The 20,866-nt window shown below is 45.9% G+C and overlaps 4 protein-coding genes across 4 annotated transcripts; 3 read left to right on the top strand and 1 right to left on the bottom strand.

Moving 5' to 3' along the window:
* Window positions 1-236: 236 nt before the first annotated feature.
* On the top strand, window positions 237-1,812 carry N7478_011256 (uncharacterized protein; the record flags this gene model as incomplete). Its single annotated transcript, XM_056927470.1, has 5 exons — window positions 237-482; window positions 622-900; window positions 964-1,014; window positions 1,070-1,599; window positions 1,650-1,812. The coding sequence occupies 5 exons, from the start codon at window positions 237-239 to the stop codon at window positions 1,810-1,812; spliced, it is 1,269 nt and encodes a 422-aa protein (XP_056774518.1).
* A 4,478-nt stretch (window positions 1,813-6,290) lies between these two features.
* Window positions 6,291-7,412, top strand: N7478_011255 (uncharacterized protein; the record flags this gene model as incomplete). The annotated part of the gene is made up of 4 exons (XM_056927469.1): window positions 6,291-6,392; window positions 6,445-6,867; window positions 6,917-7,223; window positions 7,297-7,412. The coding sequence occupies 4 exons, from the start codon at window positions 6,291-6,293 to the stop codon at window positions 7,410-7,412; spliced, it is 948 nt and encodes a 315-aa protein (XP_056774517.1).
* A 1,433-nt stretch (window positions 7,413-8,845) lies between these two features.
* N7478_011254 (major facilitator superfamily domain-containing protein) lies at window positions 8,846-10,728 on the bottom strand (the record flags this gene model as incomplete). Its single annotated transcript, XM_056927468.1, has 6 exons — window positions 8,846-9,533; window positions 9,591-9,956; window positions 10,010-10,216; window positions 10,273-10,396; window positions 10,457-10,590; window positions 10,649-10,728. The coding sequence occupies 6 exons, from the start codon at window positions 10,726-10,728 to the stop codon at window positions 8,846-8,848; spliced, it is 1,599 nt and encodes a 532-aa protein (XP_056774516.1).
* A 1,239-nt stretch (window positions 10,729-11,967) lies between these two features.
* On the top strand, window positions 11,968-19,631 carry N7478_011253 (type I polyketide synthase; the record flags this gene model as incomplete). Its single annotated transcript, XM_056927467.1, has 5 exons — window positions 11,968-12,593; window positions 12,660-17,388; window positions 17,443-17,727; window positions 17,789-18,204; window positions 18,257-19,631. 5 exons carry the CDS (start codon window positions 11,968-11,970, stop codon window positions 19,629-19,631), a joined length of 7,431 nt encoding a protein of 2,476 aa, XP_056774515.1.
* Window positions 19,632-20,866: the final 1,235 nt, after the last annotated feature.

Below are 20,866 nucleotides of genomic sequence, written 5' to 3'. Positions count from 1 at the left end.
TTTCTCTCATGGGGGCTTATGAATAGCGCGAATTAATTAGAGCTCATGCGGTCATATGGACAAGATTCACATGGACTGCTCAGGTTTTCTTGTTTTATTCAATATATCGGTTATATCATGCAATCTTTCATCTTAGTAGTTAAAATCCTTCAATCTTCCCCCTCCCCCCCACCCCAATATCCTTTCGCTACCCCTAGAGTCAAATTCTCTACTTTTCATTCTTCAATCTCACCTTCATGGATCGCTCCAGCATCACCGGTCGGGCTACCGAAATCAGCGAGACTGCGAACGTTCTCGCTGGTATTATAGCCAAACACGGACAACCGGAGCCATCCTTCGAGCATGGAATCCCAGATGCTCTGAGGAGCGATGCGCCAAATCCAGATGAAACTGGAATAGCAAGTCGTATGAAGTTGATCAACATGCTTGACGAATTCCGTGATCTGTTAATAGATCCTGTTATGCATTTGAGCCCGGAGAGTGTAAGTTATATAATAATAACGATAGATATGATTTTATGGCGGTACCTCTGCACGCGCTCTTTTTGCGCGTTGGTTGGGATTCTTTGTTCGCAAAATAACGTCAAACTTCTTCGTGCTGACGATGATCTTATAAAACTAGCGAAACCCAACTTTAAGTGTTTATACTATATGCCGTCTTGGATTTGCCGATCATGTGCCCAAAGAAGGTATCTCGGTTCAAGATCTGGCTAAGAAGGTTAATTTGGATGTGAATATCGTGCGTCGAATCATGACACATGCTGCCACATATCACGTCTTCTATCAGCCAGAACTGGATTACTTCGTCCACACAGCCAGCTCGCGCATCCTGACTGAGGGTGAGGGTATGCGCAATTGGTGTCTGATGGGTATAGGAGAAACCCTGCCAGCAACCTTCAAGGTATGACCCCTTTAACCGATCACTCAAAACAAAAAACACTAATGCTCTAACACAACTTACTAGATTCCCGATGTTCTAACAAAATATGGATTCTCCGAAGAGCCAGAGAACAGTGTAAGTCCAAATAATATCCCCCAAATGACACATAGTTTCTGATGAGCCATGATAGGCCTGGTCTGTTCATAACAATACCAAACTCCCAGTGTTCGCAGCTTTGAATGAAATGCCAGAGCGTGGTATTGTGTTTTCCAAAGCTATGGCCTGGCATCAACAGCTTCCGGGCTTTTCGGCAAGCCATCTGATAGAGCACTTCCCTTTCAAGGAAAGTGGAACCACCACAGTCGTTGATGTGGGAGGTGGATTTGGACATATCGCGTTAGCTCTGGCCTCGCACAATCCTAATGTTGAATGTGTTGTTCAGGACCTCAGTGGACCTGTCGCTCAAGGAAAGGAATTGACACCGCCAGAGCTTACTAGCCGCGTGAAATTTCAAGAGCATGACTTCTTTCAAGATCAGCCGGCGAAGGGTGCCGATATTTACTTACTAAGACACACGCTGCATGACTGGTCAAATAAATATGCGCGAAAGATTCTTACCGGCCTTATTCCAGCCTTAAAATCCGGGTCAAAGGTTATCATCAATGATCGCATCATCCCTGGATTCGGGGAGGCAAGTTACCTCGCCGAGCGTGAATCAAGGTACATTACCGTCATCCATCTTTTGCGAGCATATACTAAGAACGCTACAGGGATTACGATCTTTACATGTTTACTCTTACAAGTGGCCAGGAGCGTACGCGCTTAGATTGGGAGGCTCTCTTCAAGGATACAGATTCCCGGTTCAAACTGACTCGAGTGGTTAAGCCCGAGAAATCCTTCTTGGCGATTATGGAACTGACTTGGGAGGAATAATTTATGCGTGGAAACCTCAACACGTAAGAGCAAAATTATATTGAGCTAGAAATACATAAATACTCAGCCTCATATATATGGATATGTACTTGAACATTTGAACCTTGGAATATTCCAAATAAGACCTATGCACTGAACTATCTATTATATAGCCTTCGAACATCTCAAATGTGGGAACGACTTAATAATTACTGACTATCCGGGCGATAGGAGACTTTTAGCATGATTGACTCTAACAATTCCTTCTCATTTTTGAGAGACTCCCAAAGTGCGTTATTAATAGGAGCTTTAGGGTTTGAACCTACAAGATAGGAACAAAGATCTCGTGAAACGGCCCTAAACGTACGTTAGCCATAATATAAGCAATAAAGTCTTCTTTCTGACCGATTGTGAATATATGGAAGGACAGATTCACATTCACATTCACCCGCAGATATAAAGCTTAAAGGCTGAGGGTTTCCCGAATCTACCCGAAAAGGCTACTTATTAGAAAATATATACAATTCGGAGAAATCGTATAAAACAGTATCGTAAATATCATTAGGAGGTCAAAGTGAAAATTATGAATGTCGGTATAAGTTATCCCAATTCGATATAGAATATCCAGACAACGAAGATAGTCTTTAAGTAAAGAATGATACCACTCCTATCCAAATAGACTTAGCGAGACCACCTCCGGAGTAGTATAAAACTTTTCGGATAGCACTTCGAGGATAGTTGAGAAGTTTTTAGACAAGTGATCGACATCTTGACTAAGAATATATCGAAAGTACAATTCCGGTCTTATTGCCTCTAGTATAACCGCTTGCTTTTAACAATATCTAGAGGAGAATCAAGATCTTGGCATATTAGTAACCACCCCATAGAATTGCGAAAAATATATTCTTTCACAGACAGAACAATATAGGTCAATGTGACTATATACCCGAGCCTCTCGATAAAATCTGTAGTATAACTACATGGAGGAAGACTCGGGACGGGTATGTTTGCACTGTTTGCACGTTTGTGCGGTTTGACCCACTCTCGGATGCAGGCCAATCAGATGATTGGCCTGGAGAGTGGCATCCGCCTACATGTATGTAGCATAGCTCTCTCTCTTCTTTTCCTTTCCTCAACGTTGTTATTCGTTGTTCTTCGCACTCTTCTCTATTCTAGTAGATCATAGGCACCTCATCACAAAATCTATCGAATTCGTATACAGCATCGTCTATTCTTTCCCGAGAGGACAATAATCCTATACATTTAAGCTATATCGCAGCATCTTACTTCGAATAGCAAGGATACTAGAATATGATTAATTCTGGTACGCGTATACTAGGTATTGTCTCTCCACATACGACTTTACACATATATTTGCTGTGCCCTTTGATCCGAAGCCAAAACTCCTTTATAGTATTTGCATCCGGTATTCGTGATATGTCGGCCCTGTGCCCTAGTTCCCAGTTATTGTCCTCAGCAAAGAAAGGTCGGAAGCTTTTGCCATCAAGTCCGATCGTTTTCAGAATATTTGGAGGGCTCCCAGAGAAAAATAGAGTTGTCCAAGTATCACCTTCCTCCATGATAGGCATTCTTTCTCGGAGACTTAAAAAAGAGGAGAAGTCTACACTGAGGGTTGTGATGGTTGTTGAGAAGAATTCAAGAATATGTTTCAGTCGAATGATCTAAGCTTAATGTCCTTCTATCACGTGACACCGGAATGGACGAAAAGTCTCAGTCTGTCAGATTGTTACACAATTGGTAACTATTGGACACTAACACCATTTAGACGGAAAATTGGCATAATGTTGAGCTCAGCCACAATTTTAGAGTAATAAGTTCCGACGGAGGAGTGCAAAACCACGGTAAAGTCGCTAATGTTCTGACTTATCTGACTTCAAGATGTCTACAGGGAAGCCATGAGACACAAGGTGCGGAGCAAATGAGCTGAACCGCTTTCAAGTCCCAACGTCCTCAGGCGCCTAGTCGTCGAATTGTGTGGGGTCCTCCTTGATGTTAGAATTGCGCGTTGGGGACGAACCTTCCCTTCAGGATAACGCAGGTAGGTCTGCCTCATCTGGTAGAATCCATTCTGAGATAGACCACGGTTCTCCTTACATATCCTAAGACAACCGATTCCTTGCGGCAGGCCATGGTTCTTCATATCCCAAGATAATTGATTTCCTACGACAGGCCACGGTTCTTCATGTCCCAAGGCAACTGGTTTCCCACGATAGATCACGGTTTTCCCCTTTCAAACTGTGCTAAGTAGCTCTGTCTTTCTCACGAAAGGCCACGGTTTTCCGCCCTCAAAATGCTTCTAAACCATTTACTGGATAGATGACGGTCCCCGTATGCTAAAATCTAAAAGTTGTAGAGTAAGTCAACTCTTTCGGTCGTCGCTTCATAGGTTATGCTAAAGTCGAATAGCCCTGTCTGTGGAATATGCAAGAAGCTAAGTTTTGGCTGTAAAAGCGCAGTCCTTAGCGAAGTTTTCATCGAGAAAGCTCAGTATTCATTGGTTCTGCGCCTAAAATTAAAAATTTGTTACGTGAGAGTCAGGAGGAGTCCTAGGAAACATGATCTGTAGCTTGAAAATGCAATAAGCTGTCTGGAAGATATCTAGTAATTACTTTACGCCCCATAGAGGGATCACTCTAAGAGTTTGTATCTGTTATGATTGTAAAGCCATGGTAGACGACAGTTGATAGACTCGAGGCTGCTGTGGACGCAAGGCTGCGGACGTACGACCAAGCTAGCTGTATGTCTAACGCTACAAGTTATTGGACCCAAGTTAACTAACTCAACCTAAATCTTTCGGCCTGAGGCTATAGTTTCACTACCGCAGATTTCCGACAGTGGGCCTATATCTACAGGCTTTAAGCCCGTTATAACTTGTATCCTTTGTTTCACAATGCGATTGGCTCTACAGTATTTTGTGTCTATCTAGTATAGTCGGCCGGCTATACAAGTTGCTAAATATCTTCTTTTAATTTACTAAGATCCTAAGGCACCTGTTAAGGTTGACGTCAAAGGGTTAGGCAGATAAAGAGTGGTGATATTGGATAGAGTTCTTTCATGAAGTTATAAAGAAACTTATCCTTGGAAGTCTACTACTTCTAAGTATTTATATATTTTATATTAACTACAGTTTGTGTATCTTATATAAGGGGTCCGGGGCTAGAACCCTTAGAAATTTATTTGCCTGTTTTAATATTAAAATGTGTTATTCTTTGACCTTCCCTTTGGAATATCAATATATATATATATACTATGACAATTATCAACATACATGTATGCCGTAACAATAGGGCTAAACAGGCTAAAGACGAGGGCGGCAAGACATAATTTCCTAATAAATCAAAAGAATAGGTAAATATAGAATACAACAGTCAGGATTCGTATATAGTTACCTACTATACTACTAACTAACCAGCGTGTAGCTTAAATACAACCAGTAGTCAAGTAAATATCACCTAGGTAAGAAACGGGTAAGAGCCACTTTAGCGTTGCACGACCGAGGATAAGAAGGGTGAGAAGCAGGGTGAAAGCAGGTGAGAAGTCACCCTTCGTCGCTCGACGGGCGCATTGACCCTCCCAGCTGCCGAGCGTAGAACATCATTGGGCCACGATCTAGGATTTTGAAACCTCTTGGCGTCTGCACACAGCCCCTCGGTAATGCGACTCTCGACTTGGATTGGTTAGCGGGAAGATTTCCGATTACGTGCGCAATAGGTAGGGTGAGAAGCAGGGTGAGAGCGAGTGAGAAATCACCCTCCGTCACATAATGGTCGCATTGACCTTCCAAGATGATCAAAAGTAGAACACAATTGGGTGGCGATATCCCATTTAAAACAGCCAGTCTCTTTGCATATGTGTTCAGCCCCTCGGTGAAATGATTTCCGCTGGCGAGGGCCCGACTCGGCAAAAGAGTGTTGGCCGCCTGAGCACCCCCTGAGCGAACCATGAGCACCCCCTGAGCGGACCATGAGCCCACACTAAGCCTCTCCTGAGCCCACCCGAAAAAACCCCACACTGATTTTCAAAATCGGTCTCCAAATGGCCCAGGCGGGTTATGATTACTGGTACTCTCGCCTCAGCGGGACTAGACCTCTACTCTGGCTTGTATCGTTGGCAACTGTTGGGTGCATTGAGCTGCAAGGCTAAGCGCTATTGCCTCGTGAACATCGCCCGGCCATAGCCCTGAATTAGTAATGCAGGGTTGGTCTCCAAACAAGGCTAGCACTAAACATTCGGTGTCGCGGTCCAAATTATTTATCCTTCGAAAGCCCTAGTGTTAATAATATCACATAACAGGCCCTTCATTATTCATTTCTATCAACCAGACTATGTTCAACGCGACTTCGCACGGCTGGGTCGATGAACCCGATGGCCGTGGCACTTGGGGCATACTTTCCACATGTATACTGACCATTCTTCTCTGTTGCTGGACTTCAGTGTGTCCTAATATCCCGGCTCCAGGAGATGGAGTATTCACTCAAATGCGCGACAAATTGCATCTGGCCCTCATGGGGGTTCTGGGCCCAGAGTTTCTGCTCATGGTCACTCTGGGAGAATGGTCATCCGCACGGGCGTCTGTCAAGGTACTTCGTTAGCATGACGAAAATATATGAAACATGCTCAAAGAAATTTTAGGGGTTTCACGAATTGGGCCACCACAACTGGAGTATTGTGCATGGGTTCTACGCCGATATGGGAGGTTTCGTTCTCGAAGGACCAGGCATCAAGACTCCCTTTCCGGTCGACGGGCGGCAGTTATTGTTTCTCATACGCAAGGATTATGTGCGCTATCCGGATCTTGCGAGAGAGGATATTTCTGACCGAAATAAATCCGATGGCCTCGCTCGTTGCATTGCGATCTTCCAGGCGCTATGGATGGTAGTCAACAGCCTGGTGCGAGTGGCACAGGGTCTTGCCCTTACGACTATCGAGCTTACCACGCTGTCATTCATATTGGTCTTCCTAATTACTTCTTTTTGCTGGTACTTTAAGCCGCTGGGTATCACGACACGAGTCACCTTACAACTCGAGACTCATCTTGACAAAATCCTGATAGAGGTGAGCCACAATTACTAGGTACATAGAGAGATGGCTAACCAAGCCATAGAATGGCCACTCGCTGCAAGAAACATGGTACTGCACGCCATTAGACTTCCTCCATGAGGAGGCCCATGCCTGCGAGCGCTTTTGGCGTTACTACACGTGCATCACTCAGCGACTGCATTGGCCCATTTTCTCTCGGTCGGTAAAGACGATCCCTTACAACCGTATTCCGAGCGACCGCTTTCTAGTTCTCGACTTTACCGCAGAAATTCTTGGGGCGCCAATTATTGTCTCTTTTGGGTGCATCTTCATGTTCGCGTGGAACTTTTCATTCCCGTCGGCTGCAGAGAAGGTTCTTTGGCGTATAGCTAGTACCTATACGCTCTCGTACACATTCGTGGGGAGCATATATCTTCAGTATTGCCAAAAGATCCTTTTTCCAAGTTGGTCGGCTCGTCGACGGGGAGGTTTGCCATCTGCGGTGGGAGGATCGCGCGAGTTACCTGAACGTCTGCGGAATATTCATCGGCCTCGGAATCCTCGTCTGGACATCCCGCTAAGGTCATTGGTACCAATTACTCTCATATGTGCTTTATATTGTTTTTGTCGAAGCTATATCCTGGTAGAGGATGTGATCGGTTTGCGCAGTTTACCGGAAAGTGCATATCAGACGGTGGAATGGTCGGTCTATGTGCCTCACTGGTAGAAGCCGAGGGCCCCTCCCCCTCTTGCAAAGAGCCATACCTGATCAGACAACGTGTCGTATCTTTGCCTTAGGCCTGCCTGCTCACTGCAGAGCAAACGACAAGAGTTTCGAGCATATTACAGCTGACTGACAGTCGACATCGTCAAAGAACTACAAGCCAAGTAAAACAACAGTTACTCTTGCCCGATTTCTCTCGAGTAGTGGAGCATCCCAGGCCCCGAAAACTACACAGTTGGCTGGATCTGCGCCATCGGCGTGGAATATGTTGCTGGACAGGGATTTCTCGACGAAGAGCACGAGGGTCCGAACTTTGTGTCGCCGAATGATACCAATGATTGTTTATTGGGCAAAATATGGCAGCACAATGTCGTTATCGCCGTATTGCCGGATGGTGAATATGGCACGGCTTCTGCAGCCAGCGTAGCAACAAACATGCTGAGCAGCTTCCCCAACATCAGAATCGGCCTCGACAAAAGCATCAGAAAGGTCCCCCGGAGTAAGAGTCCTTGCGGCCGATTCTCCGCGAAGTGATGGTTTATAAAAATCTTGGTGTTCATTTGAAATTGAGGTATTGATATTGAAGGATAGATATTGAAGGGTGAACGCTAAAAGATAGATACTGAAAGATAGATATTAAAAGATAGGGAGCATTTGTTTTGTTGATAAATAAGATATATATATGTTGATGATTGTTATAGTATATATATATGTATTGATATTCCAAAGGAATGATCAAAGAGTAATATATGTTGATATTGGAGTAGATGAATAAATTACCGAGGGTTCTAGCCCTAGACCCCTTATGTAAGGTATATAAACTAAGTTATAACTCAATTAATATAAAATATATAAATACTTAGAAGTAGTACTCTTCTAAGGATTAGTTTCTGTATAACTTCATAAAAGAACTCTATCCAATATTACTAGTTTTTATCTAACTTACCTGACCCTTTGACGTCAACCTTAACAGATCTTTATATAGAATCTATAAATAAAGAAACTCTATTAAGTAATATATAATAGGATCTTCCTTTATTGTAATAGGAATTATTTCTACTATCTAAATTATTAATTAGATTCTAAAAATTCCTAAGAATTAGATTTACTATATTATTATTTAAGTAAGGATCCCACTATATATTTTATTTTTAAAGAAGTACTTTATCTTTAAATGAATTTATTTTGAACCTAGATACACCTCGTATCCCCGTTTAGATCAATTAATGTGGAATTTGCTTTTAGTAACCAATTCCTTCATACCGATCTGAAAGACCTTAAGTGAAAAGCCTAAGTAGGCTTCAAAAAGTGCACATTTTCTCCCCTCTTCCATATCATAGCAACAGCCAGTATCTGTGCCGCCGAGAATGCCCCCGCGAGCTTCATCTGCGCACTATAAGCATCGGCAAAGACCTCTCGAATGAACGCCTGTGTTTCGGGCGCCAGAGTAGTGATTGCATCAGTTGACCTCTGTATTTCAGCAAGAACTTCAGGCTGGATGTGGCCAGCTAACCGAGTTGCCAGGAAATGGTTCAAAATAGTGGTCGCAGCCGAAACTCCCAGTACGCCGCCCAGAGTCCGAAATTGAATTCCAATTCCGATGGCAGTAGCCTGGTCATCTTCTTCCACCACCAATGGGGCCGCCATATAGTATGCGGCTATACTCAAGCCAACTCCCAGGCCCGCAAGGACCAGGTATCCAAATTGGCCTGGCCAGATGTGCTCTACACCGGCGATTTCTGAAAATAGGAACATGCCACTGACCTCAAACGCTATCCCAGCTAGCATTATATAGACGAATGGAACAGAAAAACGCCCTGCCAGAATAGAGCAGGCAATGATTCCGACTGGACAGCTCACCGAAAAGGCCAATAGCTTTACCCCTGCGCGGAGTGGAGAGCTTCCATTGACAATCTGGAAACGTTCTGGGATCTCAATGATACAGACAAACAAAGGAAGGCCCGAAGTCAGGAAACCACTATTATCACGTTAGTTGAGAGGTCGTATAGTACAAGGCAATTCATTAACCACTTACAGAGCAATGCCCATAAAAACTCGACTCTGCATCAGCGACCACGGAAAGGCTGGCGTTATCGGTATCTTTCTAGCAAAAAGAAGCCACTCCCAACCAAGGAATGCTATGCAGGACACCCCTGCAATGACAAAGAAACTAATCACCAGGCTCGAGCTCCATGTATAATTTGAATTGCCTTCTTGCAGGGCAGAAATGACAAAAGAACACGAAGTTAAAATCAAGGCGGCGCCAATACCATCAAGTCGGGACAAGGATCTTACGCCACCCCAGACGGACTTCGAGTTCACAGATCCCGACTTGGCTTCTGGGAAATGAACAGGGATTGCGATTAAGATGAAAGCCCATGCCAAGACACCGACCGGGACACTATCGATCATTAGATTTCAGGTTTGAATTATGGTTTTTCACAGGGCACGTACTTGTAAAGAAAGACCCAACGCCAGTTGCCATTGTTTGAAATAATACCCCCAAGCACAGGACCCAGCACTAAGCCCAAAGAAGAAATACCACCAGCAATAGAGCTAGCCCTATCAAAGTGCTTGAAAGGGAAAATTCTCACGAAGGCGTAGAGATTCAAAGAATAGACACCGGCTCCACCGATTCCTTGAAATGCCCGACAAATGATTCTTATCGTGAGGTTAGCTCATGGTTTTCGAAATAGAATAAGGTTTATGTGCCTTACAGTTGGCTGAGAGTGTTGGCTGCGGCACATCCACCCGAGAACACCACGAAGATGAACAAAGCGACTAAGATACCCTGTCTCGCACCAATAATGGCACTGCAATTGGACCAGATGACCAAGAATCCTGTAATTTGAGCTGTTAGCTATCGGGCGTATCGATGAATGGATCGTCGGAATCGCGTACCAGTGTAGGTAAGGAGGTATGAAGTAATGATCCAACTGCTTTGATTCGAGTCGTGCAGATCATTCGTAATAGTAACGAGCGAAGTGCTCACGATTGTTGCCTCGAGACATGTTAGAAAAAGTGCCAAGCCGAGTCTGCTGATTTGTTAGCCTGGTTATCGGAAGGTGTCCAATGACGAATTTATTTTCGTACCCAATTGCCCCCAGGTACAAGCGAGGTCCATGTAACGCGCCGCCCCAATCAGTGGTCTGTTGGGAGTCGCTAAGAGCCATCGTGAAGACAAGATAAGAACAAGAAGACAGCTGGATTACGGAATTTTCTAGTTGAGGATGTAAAAGTTTCCGTGTGCCAGCTCAGACTGGGTGGTGACGAGTTCGTAGGCTGGATGTGATGTCAACAATTTGATAATAGATTTGAGGGCGATATTTATCGCCCGGGGTGTGTTGGACCCCACATTGGCTGGCCTCCGCGTGTAGAAGTGAAAGATGGGGATAATTTCTCGATAGCATAGTTGTCTGTACCCCTCTTTCAGGCTCTCACAGCCTTGTAAATAAATATTTGACGCTAAAGAATGATCTGAAGCAGGGATTCCTGACAATAATTGGGGGACACCGCATGAAAGATTGACCGCGTGATATGTAGCTCAAGCGCTCTTGCACAAATATGTGCTTGTCACTGTAGGGCAGCATGATGTATTGTTCCCACGACTAGTCGATTTTAGCCTATCTATATGCGTTCTATTTGGTCACACAGGACTAGTAGAAGCACTAATGCGAGTGTCGATGCACTAGCAGCACAGGGGGCCATGTGACTGACCCCGAGCGCTTCGGGGGCCATCGAACACAAAATCATGGAGAACGCCCAATATGACAAATATGCGAGATGCGGCCCAGCTGAGGCATACAGTAGTTAGTGTGTCGGGGATCCACTTTTTCCACTTTTTAACTAAGCCCACTTTTTTGATCGGGCGGAGTTCTGGTCAACGTCAACTGGTGGTGCGGTTCGTGGGGGTAGATGAGATTGGTGAAGCGATCAGTTCGCCCCCACAAATATTGAGATTGAATCCTTCTTTCTATAAATCGTGCGTGAACCGCCATGGTGGGAAGGGCAATTCAATGATGTCATCGATTGCGCATCTTGGCTAAAATTAAATCATATTGTTAGGTGGTGGGACTGCATGGGAGTTCATTTGCGCGTGCTCTTTGTGTGCATGTGTGGACCTTGGTTGTACAAGGCTGTTTGAAGCCTCTCATTGCGATCCACTGAAGTTTAGATTAAGCCGTCTGGATGAACACGTCTCTCTTTCACGGGTGGGGGCTGATAGGGGCTAGCGAAGAGCACGGCATTCCGACAATGTAGTTCCTTTGTCGAGTCATGGCAAAGCTTCCAGTTATCCGGCCTTAGCGTAAATGTATTTCATTTATAGCCCCCCTAGTCCCTTGGTGCATAAGTAGTTGAAGTTCAGTCATTTGTACCAGAGCATTAGACGGTAATTTTTGCCTATAACAATCATGGTTGCCTTTATCGCAGACATGGATGGCTCAGGTGGAAATGCCCCCATAATGTCCACTGCAAACCCACCCATGAATAGAGCAAGCCCTTCTATCGCCGCTCCACAGTCTCAAAGAGCCCCTCTGTCCTCAGTCCCAATTGCAATATGCGGTATGTCAGTACGACTACCGGGTGGCATTCATTCCCCTCAACAATTATGGGACTTTCTGCTTGACAAGCGGGATGCACGTGGCCCGGTACCAAAGGCCAGATATAACTTGTCTGCATACTTTTCCAATACAACAAAGCCTAATACTACAAAGACAGAAAATGGGTATTTTCTCGACGAGAGTATTGATATCGCCAGCATCGATACGTCGTTATTTAACATGGGAAAGGCGGAGGTAGAAAGAATGGACCCACACCAAAGGCAGATGCTAGAGGTTGCCCGAGAATGTATGGAGGATGCAGGTGTGACCAACTGGAGAGGAAGATCAATCGGCTGCTATATGGGCAGTTTTGGTGAGGACTGGGTGGAAGCTTTCGCAAAGGAGAATCAGCAATATGGACTCCATCGTGTGAGTGGATATGGAGATTTTGCGTTGGCAAACCGTGTATCATATGAAATGGATTTGGCTGGACCTAGGTAAGTCAGTAACAAGACATACATCTTTCTAGCTCGGATAGTATTGACTGACACACGTTTTATAAGCGTCACTGTACGAACCGCATGCTCTGCATCTCTTGTTGCACTCAACGAAGCATGTTCCGCAGTTGCAAAAGGCGACTGCGAAAGCGCCATCGTCGGCGGCGCAAATTTAATATTGGGCCCCGGTATGACTACAGCCATGTCAGAGCAAGGCGTACTGTCCCCCGATGGACGTTGCAAGGCATTTTCAGCGGACGCAAACGGATATGCGCGAGGAGAAGCTATTTCCGCAATCTTCGTCAAACCCCTCGAGGACGCGCTGCGCGATGGCAACCCAGTAAGGGCAGTCATCAGAGCAATTGCGACAAATAGCGATGGAAGAGGAACCGGTGGAATGCAAGTACCCGATGCGCTTGCTCAAGAGAAATTGATGAGGCACACATATCAATCTGCTGGAATCACCGATTTCTCTCAAACCGCGTATGTGGAATGCCACGGCACAGGTACACCAGTTGGAGATCCGATCGAAGCGAGTGCGGTTGGACGAGTTTTCGGTCCTCACGGTGGAGTCATGATCGGCTCGGTCAAATCAAATCTTGGTCACTCAGAAGGTGCTTCGGGCTTAGCATCTGTGATAAAATCAGTTCTGGCTTTGGAAAATCGAATAATTCCTCCTTCCCTTCACTGCGACAATCCCAACCCCGCCATCCCATGGGAAGCTTCTCATCTTTCCGTGCCGACAGAGGCAATTTCATGGCCAAAGTCAAGAAGTGAGCGAATAAGTGTCAACTCGTTCGGTATTGGAGGAAGTAATGCTCATGTTGTCCTCGATTCGGCAAGGAGCTTCGGGATTTCCTCTGCTGAACTACGGCCTACTAAAACACCTCAACTTCTCGTCTACTCTGCAACAACCGCCGAATCACTGAAGAAAATAATTGCAAACTACGAACAGTATATACTGAGATATCCTGATCGCGTCACTGACTTAGCGTTCACCTTGGCGAACAAGAGAGAGCATTTGCCTCATCGCGCCTACACTGTGGTAGACCTCTTCCAAGGTCCTACATCTTCGGTGACATTCAAACAAAATGAAAAACCAAATCTCGCAATGGTATTCACAGGTCAAGGTGCGCAATGGGCGGAAATGGGTCGCTGCATGTTTTGTTGCAATACCTTCGTGACCTTCCAACAGACCATTCGATCCCTTGATGCTCATTTACAAACTCTTCCTCACTCACCAAGCTGGTCTATTGAGGACGAGCTCCAGAAGCCAGATAAGACGAGCAGGTTAAGCTCGGCAGAAATTTCTCAGCCACTTTGCACAGCCGTCCAAATTGCGCTGGTGGACACATTTGCTTCGATTGGAGTTGAGCCTACCGCAGTCATAGGCCATTCAAGTGGTGAGATCGCCGCTGCTTATACTGCTGGTGCTATTGAAGCGTGTGACGCAATTGAGATTGCCTTTTATCGCGGCTACGTGACTCGACTACAAAGCAAGTCCGGGTCTATGGCAGCTATTGGGATGGGCGCCAAAGATGTCGACCGCTACCTCCAGCCAGGGGTGAGTGTTGCATGCGAGAACTCGCCCAGAAGCGTTACCATATCTGGTGACACCGAGGTTGTTGAAGGTGCAGTTACGAAGATCAAGGAAGATCACCCCGACATATTAGCAAGATTACTCATGGTGGACAAGGCATACCATTCTCACCACATGGCTGAGATTGGCGCTCATTACCACACGCTTATCCAAAACATATCCGCCAAGGCACCTCAAAAATTGTTCTTCAGCAGTGTTGAAGATGGTCAGATCATGCAGGAAACGATTCTTGGCCCTCAATACTGGCAGAAGAACTTGGAATCTCCCGTCTTGTTTCGCTCAGCCGTGCTATCCCTTCTCCGACACGAGGTTGCGAAGAACCTAGTTTTCATGGAAGTCGGGCCCCATACAGCTCTCCAAGGACCACTTCAGCAGATTCAATCCGAGACTTTGGATACATCACCTTATGTGTCGACACTTCTTCGTAGTAAGAATGACGTTGAGGCCGTGTTGGGATCAGTTGGCAAGCTGCATTCCCTAAGATATCCGGTGCATTTGGACAAAGTGATCAGCAGTGGATCGACTCTTGCCGACCTTCCAAGATACCCATGGGACCACTCGAAGAGATATTGGTACGAATCGAGGCTGACCAAACAATGGAGAAATCCTTCCTACAAGCACCATAATCTTCTCGGAATGCGTGTCGCAGAGAGCACCGATCTCGATGTCTCTTTCCGAAATCTATTCCACATGGATAATGCCCCTTGGATACGCGACCACAAGATTGGTACTGATATCCTGTTCCCATTTGCAGGATATGCTGAGATGGTTGGAGAGGCCATGAGACAGCTGGATGGGTCTGGACACGGATTCACGATACGCAGAGCAGTTATCAGCACTGCCCTTGTCCTCCAAGACAATGGAGTCCCAGTTGAGATGATAACGACAATGCGTCGACACCGCTTGACAGAGTCCACAGACACTGACTGGTGGGAGTTTAGCATTGCGTCCCACAATGGAGCAAATTGGACAAAGCACTGCTTTGGAGAAGCGAGGCCTCTCGAATCTGAGCTGTCCCCGATGTGTAACACACCTCATTTACCTCGAAAAGTGCCCTCTGCTCGCTGCTACACTGCCATGGCACAGGCTGGACTCAATTACGGGCCAATGTTCCAGCGCCTCGCGGAGGTCCGTACCGCCACGACCAAACAAGAGGCAACTGCCCAGATCGCTACAAGGGACTATGATACCCAAGAGTACCACTTACACCCCAGTATTATTGATGCTTCCTTGCAGCTATTCAGTGTCGCTGCAATGAAAGGTTACGCGAATGCTGCAGCTCGGATGATGATACCTACGAGAATTGAGGAAATTAGTATCCTCCGCTGTTGTGAAGACCTTCACCTCCACATGTCCGCAGAAAACACACCAAATGGCTCTGTGATTGGAAAAGGAGAATGCTTTAGTACTAGTGAAGGAAAGGTCGTCTTGCGATCATCCGGCGTCAGACTCTCTTGTGTTCAGGATGCTCCTGAAGAGAGCCGGGACGGCTTTGCGAGATTAGAATGGGGACCCCATATCGACTTTATAGATGTGGCGAGCTTGATCAAGACACCGGAGCATGACCGCAAACCAAATACGGACATGATCACGGAACTGTGTCAGCTTTGCATGATTCACTCTAGACGCACAGTCGGAAGCCTGGACACTCCACTTCCTCACATGCAAAAATACCGAGCATGGATTGACCATCAACTTCAGTCTTCCAACATTCCACGCCTTGAAGAGCTCGAAAGTGAGCTCATTGAATATCGCATCGATTCCTTGGTTGAGAGCCTGAGGGGAACGAAGGCATGGGTTCCATCAACGGCGATACGAAAAGTTTTCAAGCAAATTCCCCAGATCTTCACTGGCGAGGTAGAAGCTCTTGATGTTCTTCTTGCTGATGAGACTCTAACCAACCTTTATACGGAAATGGATCAATGCGATACATCGCAGCTTCTCAAGCATTTGGCGCACCGGAAGCCAAACATGAGTATCCTCGAGATCGGCGCTGGTACTGGTGGTACCACAGCGAGTATCCTCAACCATCTGAAGGATGGTGAACGAACTTTGTACTCGAAGTACACATTTACCGATATTTCCCCGGGATTTTTCCCACCCGCCAAGGGGCGATTCAGCGTGTATCCATCGATCGAATATGCCACCCTGGACATCACCAAAGACCCTTCAGAGCAAGGCTTTGTCGGTCGCAACTACGACCTAATCATTGCTTCCAATGTAATTCACGCTACCCCATGTCTCAATGAATCTCTCCGTAACGTGCGGAAGCTGCTTAAGCCCAGTGGTCATTTCATTTTGATTGAGTTGACACCTACCCGAAAGTGGGTCAACTACATCTGGGGAGTCCTCCCGGGTTGGTGGTGCGGTGAGAGTGATGGAAGGACAGATGAGCCATATATAAGCGGGGAACAATGGCATAAGGAGTTGGCGGCAGCCGGGTTCCGCTCTCCAGATGCAGTGGTCTACGATGCGGAGGAGCCATGTCAGCTTGGCGCTGTTATCGTTGCTCGGCAAGACATTCAAGACTTTTGTGAAAAGCGTGTCACGTTGGTAGCCATATCCAAGTCAAACAGCACAAATCTCCTGCAAGAGAGGCTTGAGCGAAGAGGCTACAGCGTCGACTACCGTGAACTGAGTGAACTCCCTCTCCCTCCTAGGCAAGATGTGATAGCAGTGTTGGATGACGGTGTCTCTTTCTTTACCGATATGGATAGTTGGCATTTGGATTCATTCAAGAAAATGGTGGATGGGCTGAAAGATTCCAGACTACTTTGGGTCACGGGGCTTTCGCAAATCCAATGTAAGGATCCGCAATTTGCCCAGATAAACGGCATTGCCAGGTCTATTCGACTTGAGACACTGGTGGAATTCGGGACCTGCGAGGTCGATAATATCAGTATTTCCGCTGGAAGAATCGTCGATGTGTTTCAAAAGTATGCGTTGCGTCTGGATGAGGAAGATTTGAAGCCAGACTATGAATACGTGATTTTGGATGACGTCGTTCATGTTGGGCGGTTCCATTCTTTCAAACCGAAGGAGGAGCTGCTTACATCTGCACCGTATGATAATATCACCCTTCGCACTAGTAAGCCTGGCAGACTGGACTCTCTACACTGGTCAAATCAAGAGACGCGAACACTAGAGGGGAATGATGTCGAGGTTGAAGTGTACGCGACAGGATTGAACTTCAAGGTAAGTGTAATTAGTTGAAAATACAGTACTTTCATGAGCTAAATATTACCATAGGATGTTCTCTGCGCTATGGATATTGTTGAGAGCCAAGAAAATGGGTTTGGCCTTGAGGCTGCTGGAATCGTTCGCCGCACTGGTCCGAGTGTAGCGGATCTCGAAGTGGGTGACCGTGTGATGATTCTGTCATCCATCTGTTTTAGCACAAGTGTTATTGTTTCCGAATACGTCTGTGAACGCATACCCTCTGGTCTTAGCTTCGAAGACGCCGCGACCATGCCATGTGTGTTTGCAACGGCGGTGCATTCGATTATGGAGGTTGGCAATTTACGAAAGGAACAGGTAAGTTCAAGAGATTCCTGACCCAGTTATGGGTGTGAATCATTGCTGATGCATTTTCCAGTCAATTCTCATCCATAGTGCCTGTGGCGGCGTCGGCATTGCGGCTATTCAGCTGGCACAGATGATCGGTGCTGAGATCTACGCGACAGTAGGAAGTGAAGAGAAAATCCGCTTCCTCGTTGACAGGTACGGGCTGTCACCGAGCAGAATTTTTAGCTCCAGAGACACCTCATTTGCGAATGCTATTCTTGGGGCGACCGATGGGGAGGGTGTGGATTTGGCATTAAACTCGCTATCTGGGGAGCTGCTCCACGCGACATGGTCCTGCATCGCCGAATTCGGTAAAATGGTTGACATCAGCAAGCGGGACGCGATAGGCTTTGGAAAACTAGACATGGTGCATTTCATGCCAAATAGAAGTTACTCCTGCGTTGATTTGGATCACATTTGTCGCAAAAAGCCGAAGATCGCAAAGAGGTAAGTTGACTTGACGCCCGCTTCACGTTTTTTTGCTAATTTTCCTTTGAAGACTGCTCAAGGAGACCGCACATCTACTCAGGGAGCGCTACATTCATCCTATTAGACCAGTCAAGATATTCAAAGGTGACGTCACGTTGGATGCCTTCCGATACATGCAGCAGGGTGTGCATCTCGGTAAGATTGTTGTGGCGATGCGGGACTTGACTGGAGATATCAACGTACATGCCAATATCCAGCCACAGGAAGCCATTACTTCTTTTGACAAGTCAGGCGTGTACTTGTTGATCGGAGGCCTCGGAGGCATTGGTCGCTCCGTTTCCACGTGGATGGCTGCGCGTGGAGCCCGTCACCTTATTCACATGTCTCCTAGTGCTGGCACAAAACTTTCCCACTGCGAGTTTGCTCAAGAGCTATCGAGTATGGGCTGCCATGTTGACTTCGTTCGGGGCGATGTGTCAAGTCTGAGAGATGTCATTACAGCAGTCACGCGCTCCGAAGGACGATTGAAAGGCATCCTGCAGATGTGCATGGCACTGGACAATCAAACTCTTGATCGAATGACAACAAATGCATGGAACTATGCTGTTGATCCAAAGGTCCGGGGCACATGGAATCTCCACAACGCGACTATGGGCGCCAAATGTGATCTTGAGTTCTTTGTCATGTTTAGCTCCATTTCTGGAGTCTGTGGACAGCCCGGTCAAACAAACTACGCTGGGGCAAACACATTTCTAGACGCATTTTCTCAATACCGATTGAATCAGGGACTCCCAGCTTGTGCCATACAAGTTGGAGCTGTTGAGGGAGTCGGCTTTCTGGCCGAAAATGATGGAATTAAGCAACAACTGAAGGCATCCGGTGCCCTCCCATCCGCTGTGTCGGAGGCGGAAGTTCTTACCGCGTTGGAGCTAGCCATGAAATCCAAGCCAAGCAAGGAGGCGATGGCGAGCGCACTGATCAACAACAATATTTGCTTAGGCTTGCGCACGGACATTCCTCTCAGCGACCCGAACAATCGACTACCTTGGAAAAAGGATTCTCGCATGGGAGTCTTCCATAACGGAGAAGGCACCGGATCAACAACAGGCGCACCCATCAGCGACGGTTTGAAGTCATTTATCATCTCTGCTAAGCAAAATGCCGCTCTGTTGACTAATGTCGATTCCGCTCATTTTCTCGCTGTGGAAATTGGTAAGAAACTTTTCAGCTTTTTAATAAAGCCTGAAGAGGACCTGGTGACTTGGTGTTCCCTCGGCGAGCTGGGCATGGACTCCTTGGTCGCCATTGAAGTCAGACAGTGGTGGAGACAGAATTTTGAATTCGATATCAGTGTTCTGGAAATGTTAGGGATGGGCTCCTTGGATGCGCTCGGAGAGCATGCCGCCAAGGGAATGTTGAAACTGCTCCACGGCGATCAAAATTGAGACAGGAAAACATGTCGAAAACCACGTCGAAATAGCCATATCAATAAAAACATATTGAAAAACATGTCGGAAACCGCGTTAAAAATGGCGTTAAAAATCAGGGTAAAAATCATGATAAAAACTATATTAGAGGTAGACTCAGAGTCGTAGAACTTAATATATATTTCTAATATGACTACTAGTATAACTTGAATAGTAGTAGTACTAGTAGCCACAAATAACACTCGCTCAGGCACATGGAGCAGTGCGTCGGAGTGACTGCGTAACTTATGTACAATGTACGCTAGGTTTTTTAACCTGTTGACCAAACTACTTCCTGAACATCGTTCTATCCAAAAGCAACACAATATTTGAATCCAAGAGATGAAATAATTTGAAGGCATACCTTGTTCTACCTACCTCCCCTGGATAGCGCGACAGGTCCCCATACAGATACATCCTGGAGTCGGAGAGAAATTTGGGAGGAAAAAATTGCAATTCCTTCATGAAACAAATATTTAATGGTAATTCTAAACAAGAACAACTATGAGATTCAAGGTTGGTATGATGCAACTGGTTTTAGGGAAGATTCGGTAGGTTGTTCGCGTGTTCCCCCACGTCCGAGCGCGTGGCCACCCAGATCAACCAATCGGAGACTACGCCAAGATGACTAGCACTAGCATGAGGCTGAGGCTCAGGTGCATATGGGACCCATGGGACTAAGCACTCCCATGGGAGTCCCATGAGAAGTCATAAAATTGTATAATATTATGAATTGTGCCAAGACTTTTTTGTTTCTTACTATTTTAAAAAAAATATATATATATATATAAAAATTAGAATAAAATAAGTTATTTAATAATATATTAAATTTTAAGTAAAATATATATAAAAGTGGTGGTGTAGGAACCTTACAGACAGATATATATATTTACAAACGTTGTGTAGAATATAAAAAATTACTTATTTAGGTTAGATCGGATTATACACTAGATTATTTATAGTTAGAGTACTCCCATGGGACTTAAGTAAGTAGGAATTCCCATGGGATGTGCACAGGTCTAGGCTGAGCTGGCAACTGAGAGGATTCACCTGTCAAAGGCCTTGAAGATTACTGATATAAGCCATGTCTTTGCTCTTTCTAGCACATACGACCACAGGGTGTGGAGAACAGGGCTTCCCGTCCGCTCAGCCGTACTTAAGCCACACGCCGGTCAGTTAGTAGTATGGTGGGTGACCACATGCGAATCCTGACT

This window comes from Penicillium angulare (assembly GCF_028827245.1).
Source record: "Penicillium angulare strain IBT 27051 chromosome Unknown utg000008l_segment0_segment0, whole genome shotgun sequence".
NCBI lineage: Eukaryota > Fungi > Ascomycota > Eurotiomycetes > Eurotiales > Aspergillaceae > Penicillium > Penicillium angulare.
Note: the sequence above shows the minus strand (reverse complement) of the source record. Positions and strands in the feature narration are given on the sequence as shown.